The 19,744-nt window shown below is 35.0% G+C and overlaps 1 protein-coding gene across 5 annotated transcripts in view; it reads right to left on the bottom strand.

Annotated features, from left to right (window-relative positions):
• The window catches only part of LOC145683499 (phospholipid scramblase 2-like), a 289,918-nt gene that overhangs the window by 255,867 nt on the left and 14,307 nt on the right, over positions 1-19,744 (bottom strand). For all 5 annotated transcript variants that reach the window (XM_081754836.1, XM_081754839.1, XM_081754837.1 and 2 more), the window contains one exon: positions 14,276-14,329. In XM_081754836.1, the coding sequence (XP_081610962.1) occupies positions 14,276-14,329 (54 nt within the window). The remainder of the gene's footprint in view (positions 1-14,275; positions 14,330-19,744) is intronic.

Here is a 19,744-nt window from a genome sequence, read left to right as displayed (position 1 = left end):
GTAAACATAGGAAAAGTGCACACATTACAGGAACCTGAATACAAACGTGGACATATCTTACGTCACTTTTACTTTTGTATCTCTTGAAATTACTTTTCTGATCTGCCTTTAACTTGACGCTAAGTAAATTATTTCTTGAAACAGGCAAGATATTCACAGAGTAGTTTATTAACTGTGAGAAAGATTATCACCCAACAATGAAAAGAGGTTACTTGATATAACGTTGATCCATCACCTCACGTATTATCATAAGAACACTTTATCCGAATTGAAGCTTCTTCGAAGCTTATTGTGACCTCATTCTCAAAAGGAAGTTGTTTAAAAAGTGCAGTCAGTAACATTCTTGGCCAGTTACCAAGCAAAAGATGTTGCCAAATGTAACGATATAGAGAAGATAGAATATAGGCTATAAAGTTAATGATACAGATCTCTTTTCGGTATATACTAGTAACTAAGAACTGAAAGCTTAACTTTCTTCTGCAAAATAATGGCCTTGTATAACTACTTCGCTTCAAATTAGGACAATGTTTACATTTGTGACTTTTGCTAATAGACGTTTCACAGGAAACTGTATAAAAGATAAATCGCCTCTCACTGCCCGTAAATTCATTTTAATGGTCATTTTTCTTGATGCTGTAATGAATGTACAATGATAATGTAATGAACTTCCTTTATGATTTATCACCTAGTATTTTTTTAAAGGTTTACAATAAATAAAATGTTGCTATGATGAACATTTTTATACACTTTTCTAACCTAATTATTTGATTTACTTCCCCATGAGCGCATGACATCAGCACAAACATTTCTGATTCTTCTATAAAATGACTTATTTGTCTGTTCTTAACGTTGCATATTCCCAAAGTTGCTAAAACAAGTTTATATTTTAGTCGTAGTTTTATATGATACAGTTCAGTATAGCATAAAAATTGAACAAGTTTAAAAATTGTATTTTCAAATATATATATATATGAGGCACAATTTTTACTATTACTATTACTATTATTACTATTATATATATATATATATATATATATATATATATATATATATATATATATATATATATATATATAGATAGATAGATAGATATACTACGGCCAAAAGTATTGCATCAACACCGATATCAGTAGAAAACTAAATGAATGCATATAATTATGAACACAGATAGAACAATTTTATATTTGTTGTGAAACAAAACAACAAAGGGTAACACAAACCCAAAAGAGCTCCTCCGTGGCTAAGCGGTTAGCGTACGCGCCTTTGGCGCGGGAGACCCGGGTTCGATTCCCGGCGGGAGCTCATGTGGTTCGGATTCCACGTTAATCAGTAGGACCACGTCTCATATAGCCTCGCTGCTGAAAGGGACGCTAAACTGAAATTCATTCAACAAAACCAAAACAAAAGAGTCAGAATGTGAAACGAAATCATTCAAATTTGGGATTCATCAAAATATCCACAAATAGCTCTCAATACAGCAGCACACAACCTAGGCATCCTCGCGAGTAATTTCCGTAATGTTTGGGTTTTAAGTCCATTCCAACACGTTTGTAAATGTACCCACAGCTGTGCTTTATTAACTGGTAGACGTTTTCGAACGTTTCTGTCTAACTCAGCCCACAATAACTCGATCAGATTTAAGTCCGGCCTTTCCGGTGGCCATCGCAAGTTTATCAATTCTTTTCGTCTCTCTTTCTTTTCTAAGTACGACTTATACAAATGAAATCTGTGTTTGGGATCATTGTCTTGTTGAAAAATAAATCCCTGACCGACAATCCTTTTGCCACTGGGTAGAGCATGTCTTTCCATGATGCGATGATAATCTTTTTTCATTTTTCTCTCAATTCTCTCTCATTTTTTTTTCTAAATCACCAACATTTTCACCCGCGATACAACCCATACCATGACAGACCCACCACCATGTTTGACAATTGGATTAATGCATTGTTCGAGCCTGCGTTGTCCAGGAAGTCGACGAACAAACTTTCTGCGTTTAGTTCCAAAAATTTCGAATTTACTTTCGTCACTAAAGAGCACTTTATACTACTGTTGTACTGACCAATTCTTATGTTCTTGAGCCCATTGCAATCGTTTACGTTTGTTTTGTTTACTCAAAAAAATGTTGTTGTTGTTGTTGTAATGCATCCCCTTGATGAACCGTGTTTTCGAAGTCGGCGTTTTAGTGTTTTAACAGATACGACTGTTTCTCGGGTAGCATTAAGTTTTTCTTGAATTTCTGCGGCAGTTAGTGTTCGTTGACGTTTGCTTGTGACCACAATAAACTGATCTTCAATCTTTGACGTTATTCGGGGTCTTTCAGGTCATGGACAATTAACATTTGATAGAGTTTCGTTGAAACCTTGAATAGTGCGAACAACCGTAGATTGATGTATGTTCACTCTTCTAGCTATCTGTCACGTAGAAAACTTTAACGTGTACAATTTCACAATAACAGCACCTTGTTCTTTATTAAGTTCACGAACTTGAGCCACACTGTTCATATGTGTCGGACAAACAATCACTTATTTAGTATATTTTAGCTGACAACTCTTGATGACCACTGGTCCCTGAAAGGTGAACAGAAAAAAAACTAGGCACAATTGCAGCTGGTTTCGTACTTACAATGACATTTTATGTTGTATGTAAACAAGTATTCATGTTAATATTTATATAGGAATATATATAATATTTATATATATATTTATATTTATATATTCATGTTAATATTTATATTTATATAAAGGAATTTTTCAAATTTTACTAGAAGAGTTCATGGGTAAATCGCATTTGATGCTTGACTTAATTTTTTTTTTTTTTTTTTTTTTTTTTTTTGCAAAAAGATATATTAGTGGTTGTGGTAAGGTCCTTGATTGGCCATTGAAAGTTAAACTATGATTACCTATTTGGAATAAAGCTTTGAACCATTTTTTTAATGTTCGCCTGAGGATTGACCAAATATTTAACTAACTTCAATCTGGGAGTTGTTATGATCGATTGATGGGATCTAGTCCTGAATTTTGCGGAGCAGAGAACTTCATAATTTGTAATATTATTGTAATAAAGTTTTTGAATTGAAAGTGTTGTTTGTTATTTATTTAAATATATTTAACTGATTTGTGTGTAAATTTCTCTCTGGGTTTTCGAAAAAACTGAAATCAGCAGCGCATATTTGATGTGTCTGGTGTAAAGCTCCTTTTGCGGCCTTTATTGTTTTTTTTTTTTTTTCATTTTTCACTTTCTCCAATACGCTGCGGCTGGGGGCGTTAAAAATTGGTTCAACCACAAGTCCGATTTTTGATACTACTCATCCTGTAAAAAAAAAAAAACACTTGTTCAGAAATATTCAAAAAAAAGCCTCGGACAAGGACTGATAACTTATCACGACCTCAGCAAAAGAAAATGGACACGAGATTTGGAACATGGAATATTAGGAGTCTTTATGGGGCAGGCGCGTTAAAATCTGTAACGAGTGAGTTAGAGAAATACAGGATGGACCTAGTAGGAGTTCAGGAAGTTAGGTTGGAAGGAAATGGATCTGTGAATTCCGGAAATTTTACGTTCTTTTACGGGGAAGGAAATAAAAATCACCAGTTAGGAACAGGGTTTTTCGTTCACAAACGCATATTATCAGCAATTAAACGGATTGAATTTGTTACTGACAGACTTTCTTTTATTACTCTTAAGGGACAGTGGTGTGATATTATTGTTTTAAATGTACATGCTCCAACTGAAGATAAGGGTGACGATATAAAACAGAGTTTTTACGAAGAAGTGGAACGGATATTTGACCAACTTCCGCGATACCATATGAAAATTCTAGTAGGGGATTTCAATGCGAAGGTAGGACGAGAGGATATTTTCAAACCGATTATAGGAAACCAAAGTATGCATAAGGAAAGTAATGAGAACGGTGTTAGACTCGTGCACATTGCAACATCCAAAAACCTAATTGTGAAGAGTACAAAATTCCCACATCGCGACGTTCATACATACACTTAGACATCACCAGACGGAAATACACATAATCAAATCGATCACGTTTTAGTAGATAGAAGAAGGCAATCTAGCATAATTAATGTCCGGTCGTATAGAAGGGCTGATTGTGACATTAATCACTACCTGGTAGTAGCGATAATACGAGAGAGATTATCGTTGAATAAAGGTAATATTCAACGTCCGAAAACGAAGAGATTTAAGTTAAGGAAATTAGAAGAGAGCCAGGTAAGAGAGGAATACCAGATTGAACTTTCGAATAGATTCTCGGTTTTAGAAGACTCGGAGTGCACTAGTGTTGAGGATACTTAGATTGAAATTAGATAGCATTAAAAGTTCAGTAATAGCAAAATTTGGATACGCGGAAATACGTAGGAACAAACCATGGTTCGACCAGGAATGCATTAAACGAGCAGAGAAGTGAAAACAGGCAAAATTACGCTGGCTACAAAATCCGAATGAAATAAAATTTCGCACACAAAATTTCGCAGATATCAAGCGGGAAACTTCCAAAATTTTAGAACAAGGAAACGCGATTTTCTGAAAGCTAAAATTAAAGAACTTGAAGATAATAGTAAAAATAAAAATATACGGGACATGTATAAGGGGATCAGCGAATTTAAGAAAGGCTATCAACCTCGTGCTTATATATTAAAGAAAGCTGACGGAACAGTTCTCACTGATACGGATACCCTCTTATATAAATGGAAAGATTTCTTTGACAATTTGATGAACATGCAGCCTAAAACTAATGTGCGAGGAGAAAAGGAGATGCACACCGCAGAACCGTATATTCCAGAACTCAATCGAATAGAAGTAGAAACCGCTATAAAGAAATTAAAGAAACACAAATCTCCGGGTGTAGATGAAATTCCGGCTGAGTTAATTTTAGCTGGAGGCAAAAAATTGTGGAACAAGATACACAAACTCATTCTCCTTATCTGGAACAAGGAATAATTGCCACAAGAGTGGAAAGAATCAATTATTGTTCCAATTCACAAGAAAGGCGACAAAACTGACTGTAATAATTATCGAGGCATTTCTCTTCTGTCAACATCCTATAAAATCCTTTCAAATATTCTATTAGCAAGATTGACCCCGTACGCAGCTGAAATTATTGGATATTATCAATGCGGATTTAGACGAAATCGATCAAATATCGACCAAATACTTATGATACGCCAAATAGTCGGAAAAAAGTGGGAATACAATACCCCGGTATATCAATTATTTATTGATTTTAGAAAGGCGTACGACTCGGTTAGGAGAGAAAAATTATACAACGTTCTTACAGAACTTGAAATACCAAGAAAGCTAATTAGATTAAATAAGATATGTTTAAATGAATCCAAAAGTAAAGTCCGGGTAGGAAAACTTTTGTCCACGAGCTTTCACGTCGAAAATGGCCTGAAACAAGGAGACGCGTTGTCGCCATTATTATTTAACTTTGAGCTGGAATACGCAATAAGAAAAATTTAAGATAGCAACCTGGGTCTGGAGTTGAACGGTATTCACCAGGTTATGGCATATGCTGATGATGTAAATTTAATAGGGGATGGTAGGAGAACAATAGAAAGAAATGTAGAGATTTTATTAAACGCTTGCAGAGACATGGGTTTAGAAGTAAATGCAGAGAAAACTAAATACATGGAAGTGCGTCGGGACCGTAATACGGCAAATTGTGGATGCGTTAAAATATTAAATAATACTTTTGATAATGTGGATACTTTTAAATATTTAGGATCGATATTAACACACGAAAATCATATTCACAAAGAAATTAAATGTCGACTAAAAGCAGGGAATTCGTGTTACTATTCGGTTCAAAATCTTTTGTCGTCGCGAATTCTGTCGAAGAATTTGAAGCTAAAATATATAAAACTATAATCATGCCTGTTGTTCTGTATTGTTGCGAAACATGGTCGCTTACTCTGAGGGAAGAACATAGACTGAAAGTATTTGAGAACAAGATCCTGAGAAGAATATTCGGACCCAAGAGGAACGGGAATGGGGAGTGGCGGAAACTTCATAACGAGGAACTACATAATTTAGACGTTTTACCCAACATTGTTAGGATCGTCAAGTCTAGGAGGCTTAGGTGGGCAGGTCATGTAGCTAGAATGAAAGAAAGTAGAAACGCTTTCAAAATCTTGACTGGAAGACCAATCGGAAAACGACCATTAGGAAGACCTAGGCGCAGATGGGAAGACAATATTAAGATGGATCTCGCAGAGATAGGAATACAAAATATAAACTGGATGCAATTAGCTAAGGATAGAAGTCAGTGAAGAGCTTTTGTGAACGCGGCATTGAACCTCCGGATCCCATAGGCCACAGAGTTAGTTAGTTAGTAAAGTATCTTGCTTTTTTTTTAAAAAAATAGTAAAGTTTGATACTGTTATAGTTTTCAAATTAAATATATTTTTTGAATAATTTTGGATTCTAGTTTTGAATTGAATGTTAATTGTTAAATTTAATGGCATATTTGATAATTGGATACGGTGAAGCAAGGATTTAATGTAGGTTAGTGTCGTTTTTCCATTTGGTCACAATCTGGGTCGCAGTAGTGTCAGTAGTTAGTTATTATTATATTGTTTTGTATTGTATTTATATTGGTTATGTTGTTTTGGTATATTTGTTATTTTATATTATTAGGTATGAGTAATCCAATGGAATATGTAAGCATAGACATACCTGAAAAATATACTGAATTTGCAACATTAGATAGAACTGGAAACTTGGAAACATTAGATAGAACTGGATAGCTATCTTTAAGAAATAATAGTTTGGAGTGTGGGGGTAGTTTACGGTCACCGATGGATGATATAAAAAGTTAAATCATTACATTCCAGCTACTAGATCGGAGTTGATGGATATCGCTGATAGGCATGAATTGAATTTTAGGAATCAATTGGAATACAATAAGGAAATGGGTATTTCTCGAAAAAAGGCTAGTTTGGTCATGTCAAATTATTGTCAGGGAATAAAAAATTCTGAAATGCAAATGCAAAATTCAAATAATCCTTTGAAAAAAGCTTTGTTAAAAGTAACCCAAATATGTAAAGAATCAATTGAAGGGTGAATCTCAGGTTCACGAAAAAATCAAGGTCCCGAATACAAGGTCTGATCATTTGGGTGAATATAAAAATTCAAATAATACCATTCCTAGTGAGATGGATAATATCGTTGCCTCTTTTGTTATTAGTAAGGTTCATAATTACTTGACCAATATTTGTGTGGATGGTGGGTCGAGTTTTAATATTGTTCGATTGGACTTAGTGCAGCGTTGTGGTTTAGAGAAGTATATTAACATTACTCAGGAAAAGGTGGCAAAGGCCCCATCCGGATTAAACTTTAAGACGAATCGAGAAATAACTTTAAATTTAAATCTCTCTGGTCACTTTGAAAGGGTTTCCTTTAAAATTGTTGAATAATTGCCTTGTATGTCTCTCCTTGGAACTCCTTTCTTAAGAGCAACGGATTCGGTTATCGATTATTCGAAAAACTGTTTGATTCTCCGTGGTGGTTTGAAACGTGTAAGAGTGAATTATAAGAAAATGATTCAACCTGATGGGCATCTAAAAGGATTTAAATCTGGTGATAAGCTTGGATCGAGATCTGAAATGTCGAATGTTTATGATTTAAATAAACCGGATGATACTTTGAATACGAACTTTATGGCTTCGATATTCATTTGTGAGGATGGATATAATTTGCGGAAGACTGATGTTAGTGTGCAGTGTGATTTAGATTATCTGGACCTTGAATCCAGGATTTTAGAAATCCATGCGCCTAGTACTATCCAGTTGAATCAACTTAGAGCCGTTATTGATTCTGAAATTTCTGGTGAGATTAAAGTTTAAGATTCCCTGGGTGTCCTGTTGAAAGATAATAAACAAGATAAATCTGAGAAGAATTTAGATGGTGCGAATGAAATTTCCGATAATAAGCTTCAGGACAACGTATTGCCTTTAGAATTTGATAGTACTTCAATGGTGGACCATGTTTGCAAAAAGTTGACTGGTGCGAGTGAAATATCCATAAATAACTTGCTAGATTCCGGGCAAAGTAGTGTAAACTCTGAAATAGAGAATAAATTAGAGAATAAAAGAAATATCATTCAAAGGAAAGAGTGGATCAACATTTGGTTTTCGGATTAACTTCTGGAGAACGGAAGTTTGCACAAGTACCACATGAGCTTTCAGAGAACAATGCAGGGTTGCCAGTTAGTAACAATGAAAGTATTGAAAATCCTGATATGAATAAAGGTGCTAAGAAAAATATGAAGAGACGCTGTAATAGAAAGAAGGCAAAAACTAAAGTGTTAGTTAAATCACAGGGAGTGGACTCAGTTGCAAGGAAGGTGGAGTTCGAACCTAAAGATGATCTGGTGAACAAACCAGATAAAGTATCTTCGATGCATGGTAGTGGTGGATCTGAGGCATCAGATATTGATGTGGATCTGGCGGAAAACTTTCATAAATTGATTCAGAGGAATAAAAAGTTTATTACGGATAAACTGCATATATCTGATCAGGCAAAAATACAGGTGAAAAACTTAAAATGCACACAGTTGGAAAAACCTCAATAAAATCGGAAATCTTGGAGATTCAGTGAACCAGAGGTACTTACTTTCATCGACTCTATTAAGGATAAATACAAAGATGTAATAACGGATAGCGATGGGTGTATTAAAAATTTTATTGGCAGATTATATTTAAAGGAAATTAAACCCTTTAAAGATACCCCATTTCCAATTCCAAAGAATAAAGAAAAGATTTTCAATGAACAAATTCAAGAACTATTAGATCAAGGTATTTTGGAAAAGGTCGATCATTCCAACTTTGCTAGTAGCTGTTTCCTAGTGAAAACAAAAATAATACTTATCGTATTGTGGGAAATTATATCAAAGCCAATAAACGTATAGTTAATGATGTCTTTCCGTCACCTAATTTGAAAGAATGTCTTACTGGGTTAGCAGATAAGCGCGTATATACGAAAATCAATTTACGCCGGGCCTACTTTCAAATTCAATTAGATAAGGAGTCCCTAGACATTACCACTATTGTAACGCCTAAGGGGTGTTATCAGTATACACGCCTACCAGCTGGAATCAAGACTGGAAGTAATCGAGAGCAATGGAAAGGGTATTAGGAGATATGATAGATGAAGGAGTTAAACTTTTTTTGATGATGTTCTTATATCTTCCCATTCCATTGAAGAGCATATGAAAACCGTTGATAAAGTCTTGAAAAGGTTTAAGGAATGTGATATTACAGTGTCCCGGTTAAATAGTTTGTTTTTCTATCGTCGTATTAACTATCTAGGCTATGTTATAGAAGGCGACCATATTGAAATTGATCCTAGTATAGTTTCAGCTATTAAAAATATTCCACTTCCGAGAAACATACGTGGGTTGATGAAAATTCTGGGTTTGTTTAATTATTATTTCAAGTTTACATCTGAATTTCAAGAGTTAATGGGACCATTAAGTGCTTTGAAGTCACCTAAGATAAAATTTGAGTAGACCAAGGAGCATCAAAGGTTGTTAGATAGGTTAAAGATTTTGTTGATTGAAAATGTAATTTTAAAAACACCTGATTTAAATAAAAGATTGGTTGTTAATGTCGACGGGTCAGGGAAGAGCGTAGCGGGGTACGTTTCACAAGAAAACGAGAAAGACAACCTTCAACCTGATGCTTATTTCAGTAAACGACTCTCGGAGGCTGATAAGCACCGGAGTATTTATGAAATTGAGTTTATTAGCCTTGTCAAAACTATATCTCGTTATAAACATTATTTAGTAAATGAATTTGACGTGCTCACGGATAATCTGGATATTAAACAATAGTAAAAGACCTCTCAAGTATGGTCCATTATGTCAGTTTGATTTTAAGATCAAACATGATCGGTCAGCTAATAACACAGTAGCAGATTTTTTAACCAGGATGAACGACCCTTTAGAATTTTAGAAGGTTTTAGAAGGACCAGCTTCTAGAAAGGATTAGCTGCCTTTAAGAATAACATTAAAGTGGCAAATATGGGGAAGCTTCCTTTAGTTGAGGATTCCATAGATATGTTGCAGAGGGAAGATGTCGAGCTGAGTGCGATAATAGAACAATTAGAACGTGGTGAATATGTTTCAGGCTATTTGTTAAATAATAAGATCCTTATGAAGAATACTAACTTAGCCCTGAATCCTTTTAAAATTATAATTCCTAAGAAATTACAAAAAGTTCTGATTGAATACCATGATGATAAAATAGTTGGGGGACATTCTGGAACTTATTGAACATTGAAAAAGCTAATGAGGAAATTTACTTGGAAGAATATGAAGGAACACCTTAAGCAGCGATATTTGTCAGAAAACGAAAGAAGTAAATCAGAAAAAGATGGCAAATTGGTTTCTGGATTCAGCAGGAGAATAAACGCCAATTGGATGTTTGATATTGTAGGGGCTCTTCCGAATTCAAATGGGTATAGGTTCATCTTAATTGGAGTCGATAATGCAAGTATATTTGTTGTATTAGAAAAGTTGAGGAATATCAATTCAACGGTGATAGCCAATAAGATGATGGAGATTTTCAGTCAGTTAGGTTTTCCGGAGACCATATCGACGGATAACGCTTCCATTTTTGTGTCCAAGACTTTTAAAACATTCCTATTTGGGTTAGGTATTCGTCATATTAGATTGAGTCCATATCACCCTGGAGGAAATGCATCTAAAAGATTTATCAAGACTTTGAAGGCGTCCTTACGAGCTTACATTTCCAAGAAACAACATCAGTGGTCCAATCTTATTCCGCAGTTACAATTTACCTTAAACATCAGTGAACATGAGGGACTGAAGATGTGTCCAATCGAGTTGCTTTTTGGACGTCCATATTCAACACCTTTAGAAAATCGATGGAACATCGTAAGTTACGATTATGGAGGTAAGTCGGTTGCTGAACTATGGAATAATGCCATAGAAAACATGGAGAAAAGCTGGGGTAAAAGGAGTAATTTGTTGTTGAAAAGGAGAAATCCAGTAAATTTTAGTATTGATGACAAGGATTGTTGAAGTCTCATGTAAAATCATCATTGAAAGATAAAATTGCTCTCATTAGCTGAAAGATGGTATGGTCAATTTGTTGTAAAGAGATTTTTAACTCCGAGCACTATTCTTGTATCAGATGAAAATGATTCACCAGAATCTTATCATAGATCTCATGTCTCAGAAGTTAAAGTATATAGATCTAGAAGAATTTTAGATCGAGGAGTTGATATTGATAGCAATTCTTAATAAAAACATCTTTGCTGAATCCTTAGAATTTATATTATAAACTATTTTAAAAATGGTTTACATTTTTCTTAATTGAGTTTAGAATTCAAAATTACTAACAATGTTAAAAAATTTAATTAAATTGTATATTTTTTTCAGTTTTGTATAGTTAATATGGTTGAAGCCTTAACTTATTAATATTTATAATTTAAATTTTTACTGACATAACAATAAAGCTGTATAGTTACGATACTACATTGCAGCAGCGCTTACTTTTGGTTTTCAAGAGTCGAAGGTTTGCTCCCAAGCCTTGTGATTTCATGGACGATATTGAGAGAGATAGATTGAAATGTGGAAACAGAATGGAATGATTTGAATATACAAGTTTAGAATTGGAGAAAAATCACCCGACAGCATGCGTATTATGCCGAAAATTGTGACTTTGTGAAAGAGAAGAAGGAAATGTTCCGAACTAGGCAGTTGTCGAATTAAAATGGAAAACTCTCTTTAGAGCATCAGATGATTGCGAAGGGAGAAAAAGATCTTGAGGTCTGGAGAATTAAGAATTTTAAAAAATGTTTAGCTTCTGAGACGGGTTCCAAACCACAAACCTTTTAGTTACTGAACCATGGCTTTATCCACTCAGCAACGGAGAACTCTATTTAGTCCGTCACATACTTTTCCTTTAGCTACTAGAAATCGATACTCCAAACGTTGACTCGGTGGATGCGCCTTTGAGATGGGACGCAGATTTCTTGTAGTTTAGCTACAGGACGTATAATGAATTTCCTCCTGTTCAGGAACACTTTTTCAGGCAGTAAATATTTATTCATATTTTGTTAAATGAGTTATAATTGATAGAGCTATATGATTAACTAGTGCCAAATATTTTGCGTCATTGTCTCTTAATTGAAAGTTTAGTGTAAGGGATTCCTACTTGGATGGTCTTAGGTTCGAATCCCGATCGCTTTTATTGACTTTTTCTTCTAGCAACGCTTATACTGTGCACTCCAGAGGTACAATTTTGAAAATTATTTACCAATAAGATGTTTGATATTACATGCTTTTCTTTACCTTTGATGTTTCAACTTTGATGTTACCCAGGTATATCGTAAAGCCTTAATGTAAATCATTCCTATATGTCTTATCATATTGAATGTTTGCACAATGACGACAGTAGGGCGGTATATATATATATATATATATATATATATATATATATATATATGGTGTAACAAAAAAGATACGGCAAAATTTCAGGGGTGGATTCCTTATGTGTAGACAAGCAAAATATTTCATATGCCCATATGTCGGGAAATGGATCATCACAGAGTTACAGCCATTGAGCCGCCTAATGGTGTGAAATAGTCGCATTCTGGTCGCTCCTTAACGTAAATCAATTTAAACCTCGGAGGTACCACGGCGGACTGGGGAGGGTAACTACGTGTTTTTTTAACATCAGGATTTTGGGGATGGCATGCCTTCCCTGTTCGGGGTATACTCATAAAATTAATATCGGTAGAAAGCTTCATCCTTCAGAAATACATTGCTACTAAAATGATCTTCCTAGTTTAATTAGGGTGTGAGTTATTGACGTTTAATTTCAATCACATTAAGGAGCGACCAGAATGTCACTATTTCACACCATTAGGACGCTCAATAGCCCTAACTCTGTAATGATGCATTTCAAGACATATTGTCACATAAACTTTTTGCTTGTATACCCATAAAGAATCCACCCCTGAAAATTTGCCGTACCTTTTTGTTACACCCTATATATATGCTACTCATTATCAGTGACCTCAGTAGTCATTACAGATCATGAGAAAGCAGAATGGGGCGCTACGCAGAACTCACGGACTTCGAACGTGATCAGGTGATTGGGTGTCACTTTGTGTCAGATGTACGCGAGATTTCCACACTCCTAAACATCCCTAGGTCCACTGTGTCTGATGTGATAGTGAAGTGGAAACGTGAAGGGACACGTACAGCACAAAAGCGTACAGGTCAACCTGGTCTGTTGACTGACAGAGACTGCCGACAGTTGAGGAAGGTCGTAAAGTGTAATAGGCAGACATCTATCCAGACCATCACACAGGAATTCCAAACTCCATCAGGATCCACTCCAAGTATTATGACACTTAGGCGTGAGGTGAGAAAACTTGGATTTCATGGTCGAGCGGCTGCTCATAAGCCACACATCACGCAGGTAAATGCAAAACGACGCCTCGCTTGGTGTAAAGAGAGTAAATATGGTACGATTGAACAGTGGAAAAACGTTGTGTGGAGTGACGAATCACGGTACACAATGTGGCGATCCAATGGCAGGGTGTGGATATGGCGAAGGCCCGGTGAACGTTATTTGTCAGCGTGTGTAGTGCCAACAGTAAAATTCGGAGATGGTAGTGTTATGGTGTGGTTGTGTTTTGCTTGGAGGGGACTTGCACCCCTTGTTCCTTTGCGTGGCACTCTCACACCGGAGGCTTACATTGATGTTTTAAACACCTTCTTGCTTCCCACTGTTGAAGAGAAATTCGGAGATGGCGATTGCATCTTTCAACACGATCGAGCACCTGTTCATACGGCATGTCCTGTGGCGGAGTGGTTACACGACCATAATATCCCTGTAATGGACTGGCCTGCAGATAGTCCTGATTTGAATCCTATATTACACCTTTGGGATGTTTTGGAACGCCGACCTTGCGCCTGGCGTCACCGATCTACATCGAAACCTTTCCTCAGTCCAGCACTTCGTGAAGAATGGGCTGTCATTCTTCAAGAAACCTTCTAGTACCTGATTGAAAGTATGCCTGTGAGAGTGGAAGCTGTAATCAAGGCTAAGGCTAGGCCAACACTATATTGAATTCCATCAGTACTGATGGAGGGCGCCACGAACTTGTAAGTTATTTTCAGCTAGGTGTCTGGATACTTTTGATCACATAGTTTGTATATATATATATGACTATCTCTCTCTTTTTATATCTACCTATCATATATATTTGACTTTACGATACTTACTTTGAGCCGGTTGAGTTGTCACAATTCCCGGAGGTGGTGGAGGATCATCGCCATCTGAAAAATTAAAATAAGGCAAAATGATGCTATTACTTCATCAAGAGAGAGTTCAAGAGTATTTCCCCAGCACGCTTCCGGAAATATGGAACGTTAGAACTTACATAATCTTATTCGGTTACTTCTGAAGAAACTCATACAGTGTAATAGAATTCTCTGCAGCATGAATCGATAATTAGGTTCTGTTTAGGTCAAAGAAAAATGCATCCATGTTGTTCCAATGATATTCACAAAATAACACATGCTGGATATATAAACCTATTTTCACTAGCAACTACAAAACTACTTGTGATTGCTGCAGTGATTTTTCCTTGTTGAGATATTGACGTAACATAGTGGAATATATTGTGGATAACTGGTTTTACCTGCAGCCATCTTACAACAATGTGAGGAAATTATTACTGTAAATTAAAAATGTTAGTTGAATAATTTTACACTTCAGTTTCCTCCCTTGCAATTAGTTTCCTTTAATGTTACATTTCCATTTAAAAGAACCAGCAGTGAATGAAAGAGACTGTTAAAAATGACTCTAAATCTTTACGAATTTTTTCAAATTTGACTCATTTCCTCTAAATTTCCATCACAGACAGGAGTGAAAATTTAATGATTATATTCCTGTATGCTTATAATAATTTTGTTGTATATAACATCTATGTGCTACAGAAAAAAGGAAGCTGTAATTTAAGTTGCAAATTTGAGAACGAAGTTATATATCCTCTTTAAGGTCTCACTATTACGCCCTTTAGGCTCAGAGAAACGATGAATTAAACTAGGTAATGATGACGGAAAATTGGATGTAATGAGAAAAGGTGAAATGAAATCTTTAAGTTTTACTTCCTACAGTTATGCGGCTAGGCTAAAGGAGGCAGTGATGATGAGAAATAAATGAAATTTATTAATGAATAAATTGGGAGAAAAGGGAGAACCCCAAGAAAACACACGCACCAGGTGTCTGTCCACCACCACATTTAAGTTGGAAGCTGGGATCAACCTAAGAACCCCGTACTCTTGAGGTGAGCAACCGGTTCCCATTTGATGTAATGAGAGTGAGACATGAAACTGAGTATCCAGAGAACATCACGGACATGATGTTAGCCATCATAAATTCACTTGGGCGGGGATCAAACCTGAGACTCTACATACCAAAGGTTAACGCTCTACAACTGAATTTAAATTGTAAATTAAATTGTCATCATGAATTTAAATTGTAAATTTATTATATAATTTAGGTTTTTATTGTAGCGCGATTTCTAAAAAGAGGTGGAAGGATGAATAATATCGTATCTACAAATTAACTACAATGATTACTGTTTCACCCGATTTCTTAATTTCATCGGGAGTTTGAAAACCAGTCATCTCCACATTTTTACCAAGTTGAGATTATTGCACTTTCCAGCTCAACTGATATGGACACATATTTAGGTTAAAAACAACTCCTTCCCCCACTAGTTATATAAAATATGAAACACTTAAAATTCCATTTAATTTGAAAACATGTCATATCCTGGAGATGACTAGTTTTAGAACTAAAATTTAGATTTACCTTCAGATGATACCACATTCGACCAGATGGTAGCCATTTGTCATGACGTTGTATGGAATCGAAGAACTTATTGAGTTGTGTGCTTGCTTGTGCTTTCCACAACATGAGATATTCAGATAATTTTCTTCAAATGGTATGTTCAAGAAAAGGAAGAGGGATAAAAGAAGGTATGAAAGACATAAAATGAAAATGACAAGAGTGAAAGGTTCACATTTGAAGACACGCTGTAGGAAACAATGTAAGTGCTATAAACAATAGTTACTCTAACAGTAGAGACAAAACATAGTAAATTGTACCCAAGCATTACAAAATAGAACATACTAATGCTTAGAAATACAACCTAGCATATAACGAAGTATGAAAATCTATCTAGGACAAACGTATTTAAAAAGAAAAATGAGTGAAACAATTTCAAGGTGGCACTTACATTGTTTTCCACAGCGAGCCTTCAATTTATCACAAAGAAACGCAAATATATTCCTAATAGATGTACAAATGAAGACTGCAGATAAGACAGAATATTATATTAGTAGTAGTAATATATTAGAGCTTCATATGCCTTGTTGCTCTTCATAGCAAATAAACAAATCCAGAAATAACTTAAGCATTATTAGTATTCTATGACCATTGAAGCACACTTGCTTTCACAATTATTGAAATGTACAAAATTGTGCGCCTTTTTTTTTTTTTTTTTTTTTTTTTTTGTATTTTTAGGTGCAGCATGAAATGCTTTTTAATAAGTTTACTCCTAACGGGAGATCTAAATTGCTTGATGTGTCAACAGTGTTGTCACCTTTGAGAAACTACAGCAGTTTTAGTTACTAAACTTCGACACCTGGTGAAGTTGAAGTACTTCATTTCCTTGGTAGTTTATGCACAATCAGGTTTGGTCTGTTTTGTTTTTAAAAAATAAGATGAAAGTGACTCTACTCTCAGTAAAGGAAGCATATTCTTTAGAATTAGCCAGTCGTAAACAAGAAGAAAATTGCAAGCATCAGGAACGTGCTCAAACTGATTCCACGTGAGCTTTTTACCTTTATATGAAGAAATTTCTTTGTGTCGCACCACAGAATGGCATGATCCCAAAGAGGATTTCTAAATCTACACTCTTAGTTTGCTAGCTGTTAATGATGATCCAGAAGGATGTCTCGACTTATAAACTTAGTTTAGCGTTTTGTTAACTGTTAAAAATAGTATTACAGTGACAGACGTAACCATATCCATGTAATTTGTGGCATTTGTTAAACATAATGAAAAGTATATTTGGCTGTTTTGTATAAAAACAAGTAATCTCCAATTCTTAATTTTGTATTTTTAATGAAACAAATCGGGTTATTTTCATATCAAAGTGATAGAATCTTATGAAACAGTCATATTCTACGGTCAAAAATAAGAACAGAACTATATGGCAAACGCATATTGGCTAATGTCGTCTTTTGTCTCTCCTATAAAATGAGTTTACATGGAGATGATTGGTTTTAGAACTGAATGATCCAATGGTTTCAGTCTCAATTCAAGTCTCTGTGGCATACCTTTCTGGAGTTATATTCCTTAGTGCCAATCGCAAAGACTAGTTTGCAGAAACCTGCCCAATCCAGCAAAGCAAGAATATTTGTAAGCACTATGGTATTCCCCAGTAACACGTGTTTTATCCTATACAACTTTCTGCATGCAACTTTGAAACGTAAAACAGTGTTCGTATCTGCAAAGGTTGAATACCGTAAGAAACAAAGCAAAGCCATGTTTAGTTGTTGTATTTGTATTTATAAACAGACGGAATCCACAGACAAATAGAAACTGGTAGACAGTATTATAACAAAAGTAACGAGTTTTCTTATTACAAAAAGAAAATCAAAAATATTCACAATTAGCACTTCCCATTTCTAGTTAACAGTTTCGAGAGACACTTGCATATTAAGATATGTTCATCAAAAATTCTGAGAAAATACGTTTTGAAGAAGATATATTAGTTACAATTTTCAAAATTACATTAATGATCTTTCATTCTCATTTCAAATTACGGTACATCGTTGGTAAGTGTTACAGCTCTTACCTCTTGTGAGATGATTCCCTAGTTTGGACGTTTGTTTTATAAAACAAAAATCATGCGAGATTGTAGTGAACTACACGGCCTGAGTGGATTTTCTCGATACTCTATCTTTCAATGTGATATTCTACATTCATCCATCCATTTTCCAATAACTTCGACGGCTGGGCTATGAATCAATGTCTACCATTTAAGGGATTTAGAAGGTTAGGCGAAGACAAGATAAGAGAAACAGATTTCACAAAGATACTGGTACTGATGATTCTGATTCTGATACTGGTTATATACTAGAAGTAGATCTTGAGTATCCTAAAGAAATATATGACTATCAAAAAGACTATCCATTGGCTGCAGAAAACATGTGTTCACCTAGTTCAAAATAATCAAAACTATTAACAATCCTATATGATAAAGAAAAATAAGTGATTCACTATCGGAACCTAAAACAATCTCTATCACTTGGGTTGAAACTTAAGAAAATACAAAAGGTAATAGACTTCGAACAGTCAGATTGGCTAAAGGATTACATAGATTTAAACACGCAGATAAGCTCTAGAGCAACGAATGACTTTGAAAAAGATTTCTACATGGTCACTGACAACTCAGTATTCGGGAAGATAATCGAAAATATTCGAGATGTAAGACTATAAAAATGGAATGTGAACCAGCAAGAGTAGAAAAGCTCATTGCTAAACCGAATTTTAAAGATAGAATTATTTATACAGAGAATCTATGTGCAATCATAATGAATAAAACCAAATAGACTTTCATCTTAAATCTATCAAAGTATTTAATGTACGCCTTCCATTATAATGTAATGAAGACAAAATACCAAAGCAAAATATATTCAAATAGAAGACGTGTACGAGGAGATGAGAAACTATATTGATTACTTCGACACAAGCGATTACCCTAAGAATAGCAGATAAAAGACACCCCAGATCAATAAGAAATACTTGGTAAGATGAAGGATGAGGTTAAAGGTGCCATTATAGAAGAGCTTGTAGGTTTAAGATCTAAGATGTACTCACCTCACCTCATATGGATAAAAGCACCTCAAATGGATCTAAGAGGCAAAGACTTTAAAGGTAAGTTCGATAAGGAAAAGTGTTGTAAGGAAACCAAAGGTATAAAAAAAGAGTTTTGTATACAAAGAACTTACATTTGATGAGTATAACGACTGTTTGTTCAATCAAGAGGACTACTATACGAAGACGAATTTGGTAAGAAATTGAAGGCGTGGTGTATATATAGTACAGAAGTAAAGAAGTTAGATTTAAGTTGTATAGATGATAAGAGATATGTTTTAAGTGATGGGATAAATACCCTACCATGGGGTCGTTATAAGATAGAAGAGTTATGGATATTAATTAGGTATAAGATAGTTGTAGGGTTAGATATAGGCTAGGTATAAGTTGTAGTTGTAGATATATAAATATTCTTTATGGACATAACTATAAAGTACTCTGTGGTCAGACAGGGATGGATGGGAGGAGTGGCCAAGAACTAAGGATATTGTTCTACTCAAATAGTTTCTAGAGTTTGACCTTCTAGAAGGTTTCGATTGATGTAAGTATTTGGTAGAAGAGAGACTAGTATATATATCCGACAAGTACTGTAATTATAGTCACAAGAGGTATTGTGTGGTCATGAAAAATACTCTTTTATGACTAGAGATGCATCTTGGAGACCTAATTGATTTCAGATGACCATTTCTAAGAAAGATGGGTGTTTATCTTATATTTGGGGCTTTGGCCCAATGTACTTATCTGCCACCTTAGAAGTTTGTTGGTAGAGAAAGTTCTGCATAACTATATCTCCAGGT

This window comes from Thermobia domestica, chromosome 4 (genome assembly GCF_964235325.1).
Source record: "Thermobia domestica chromosome 4, izTheDome1.hap1.1, whole genome shotgun sequence".
In the NCBI taxonomy this organism is placed as follows: Eukaryota; Metazoa; Arthropoda; class Insecta; order Zygentoma; family Lepismatidae; genus Thermobia; species Thermobia domestica.
This window is presented reverse-complemented; position numbering and strand designations above follow the sequence as displayed.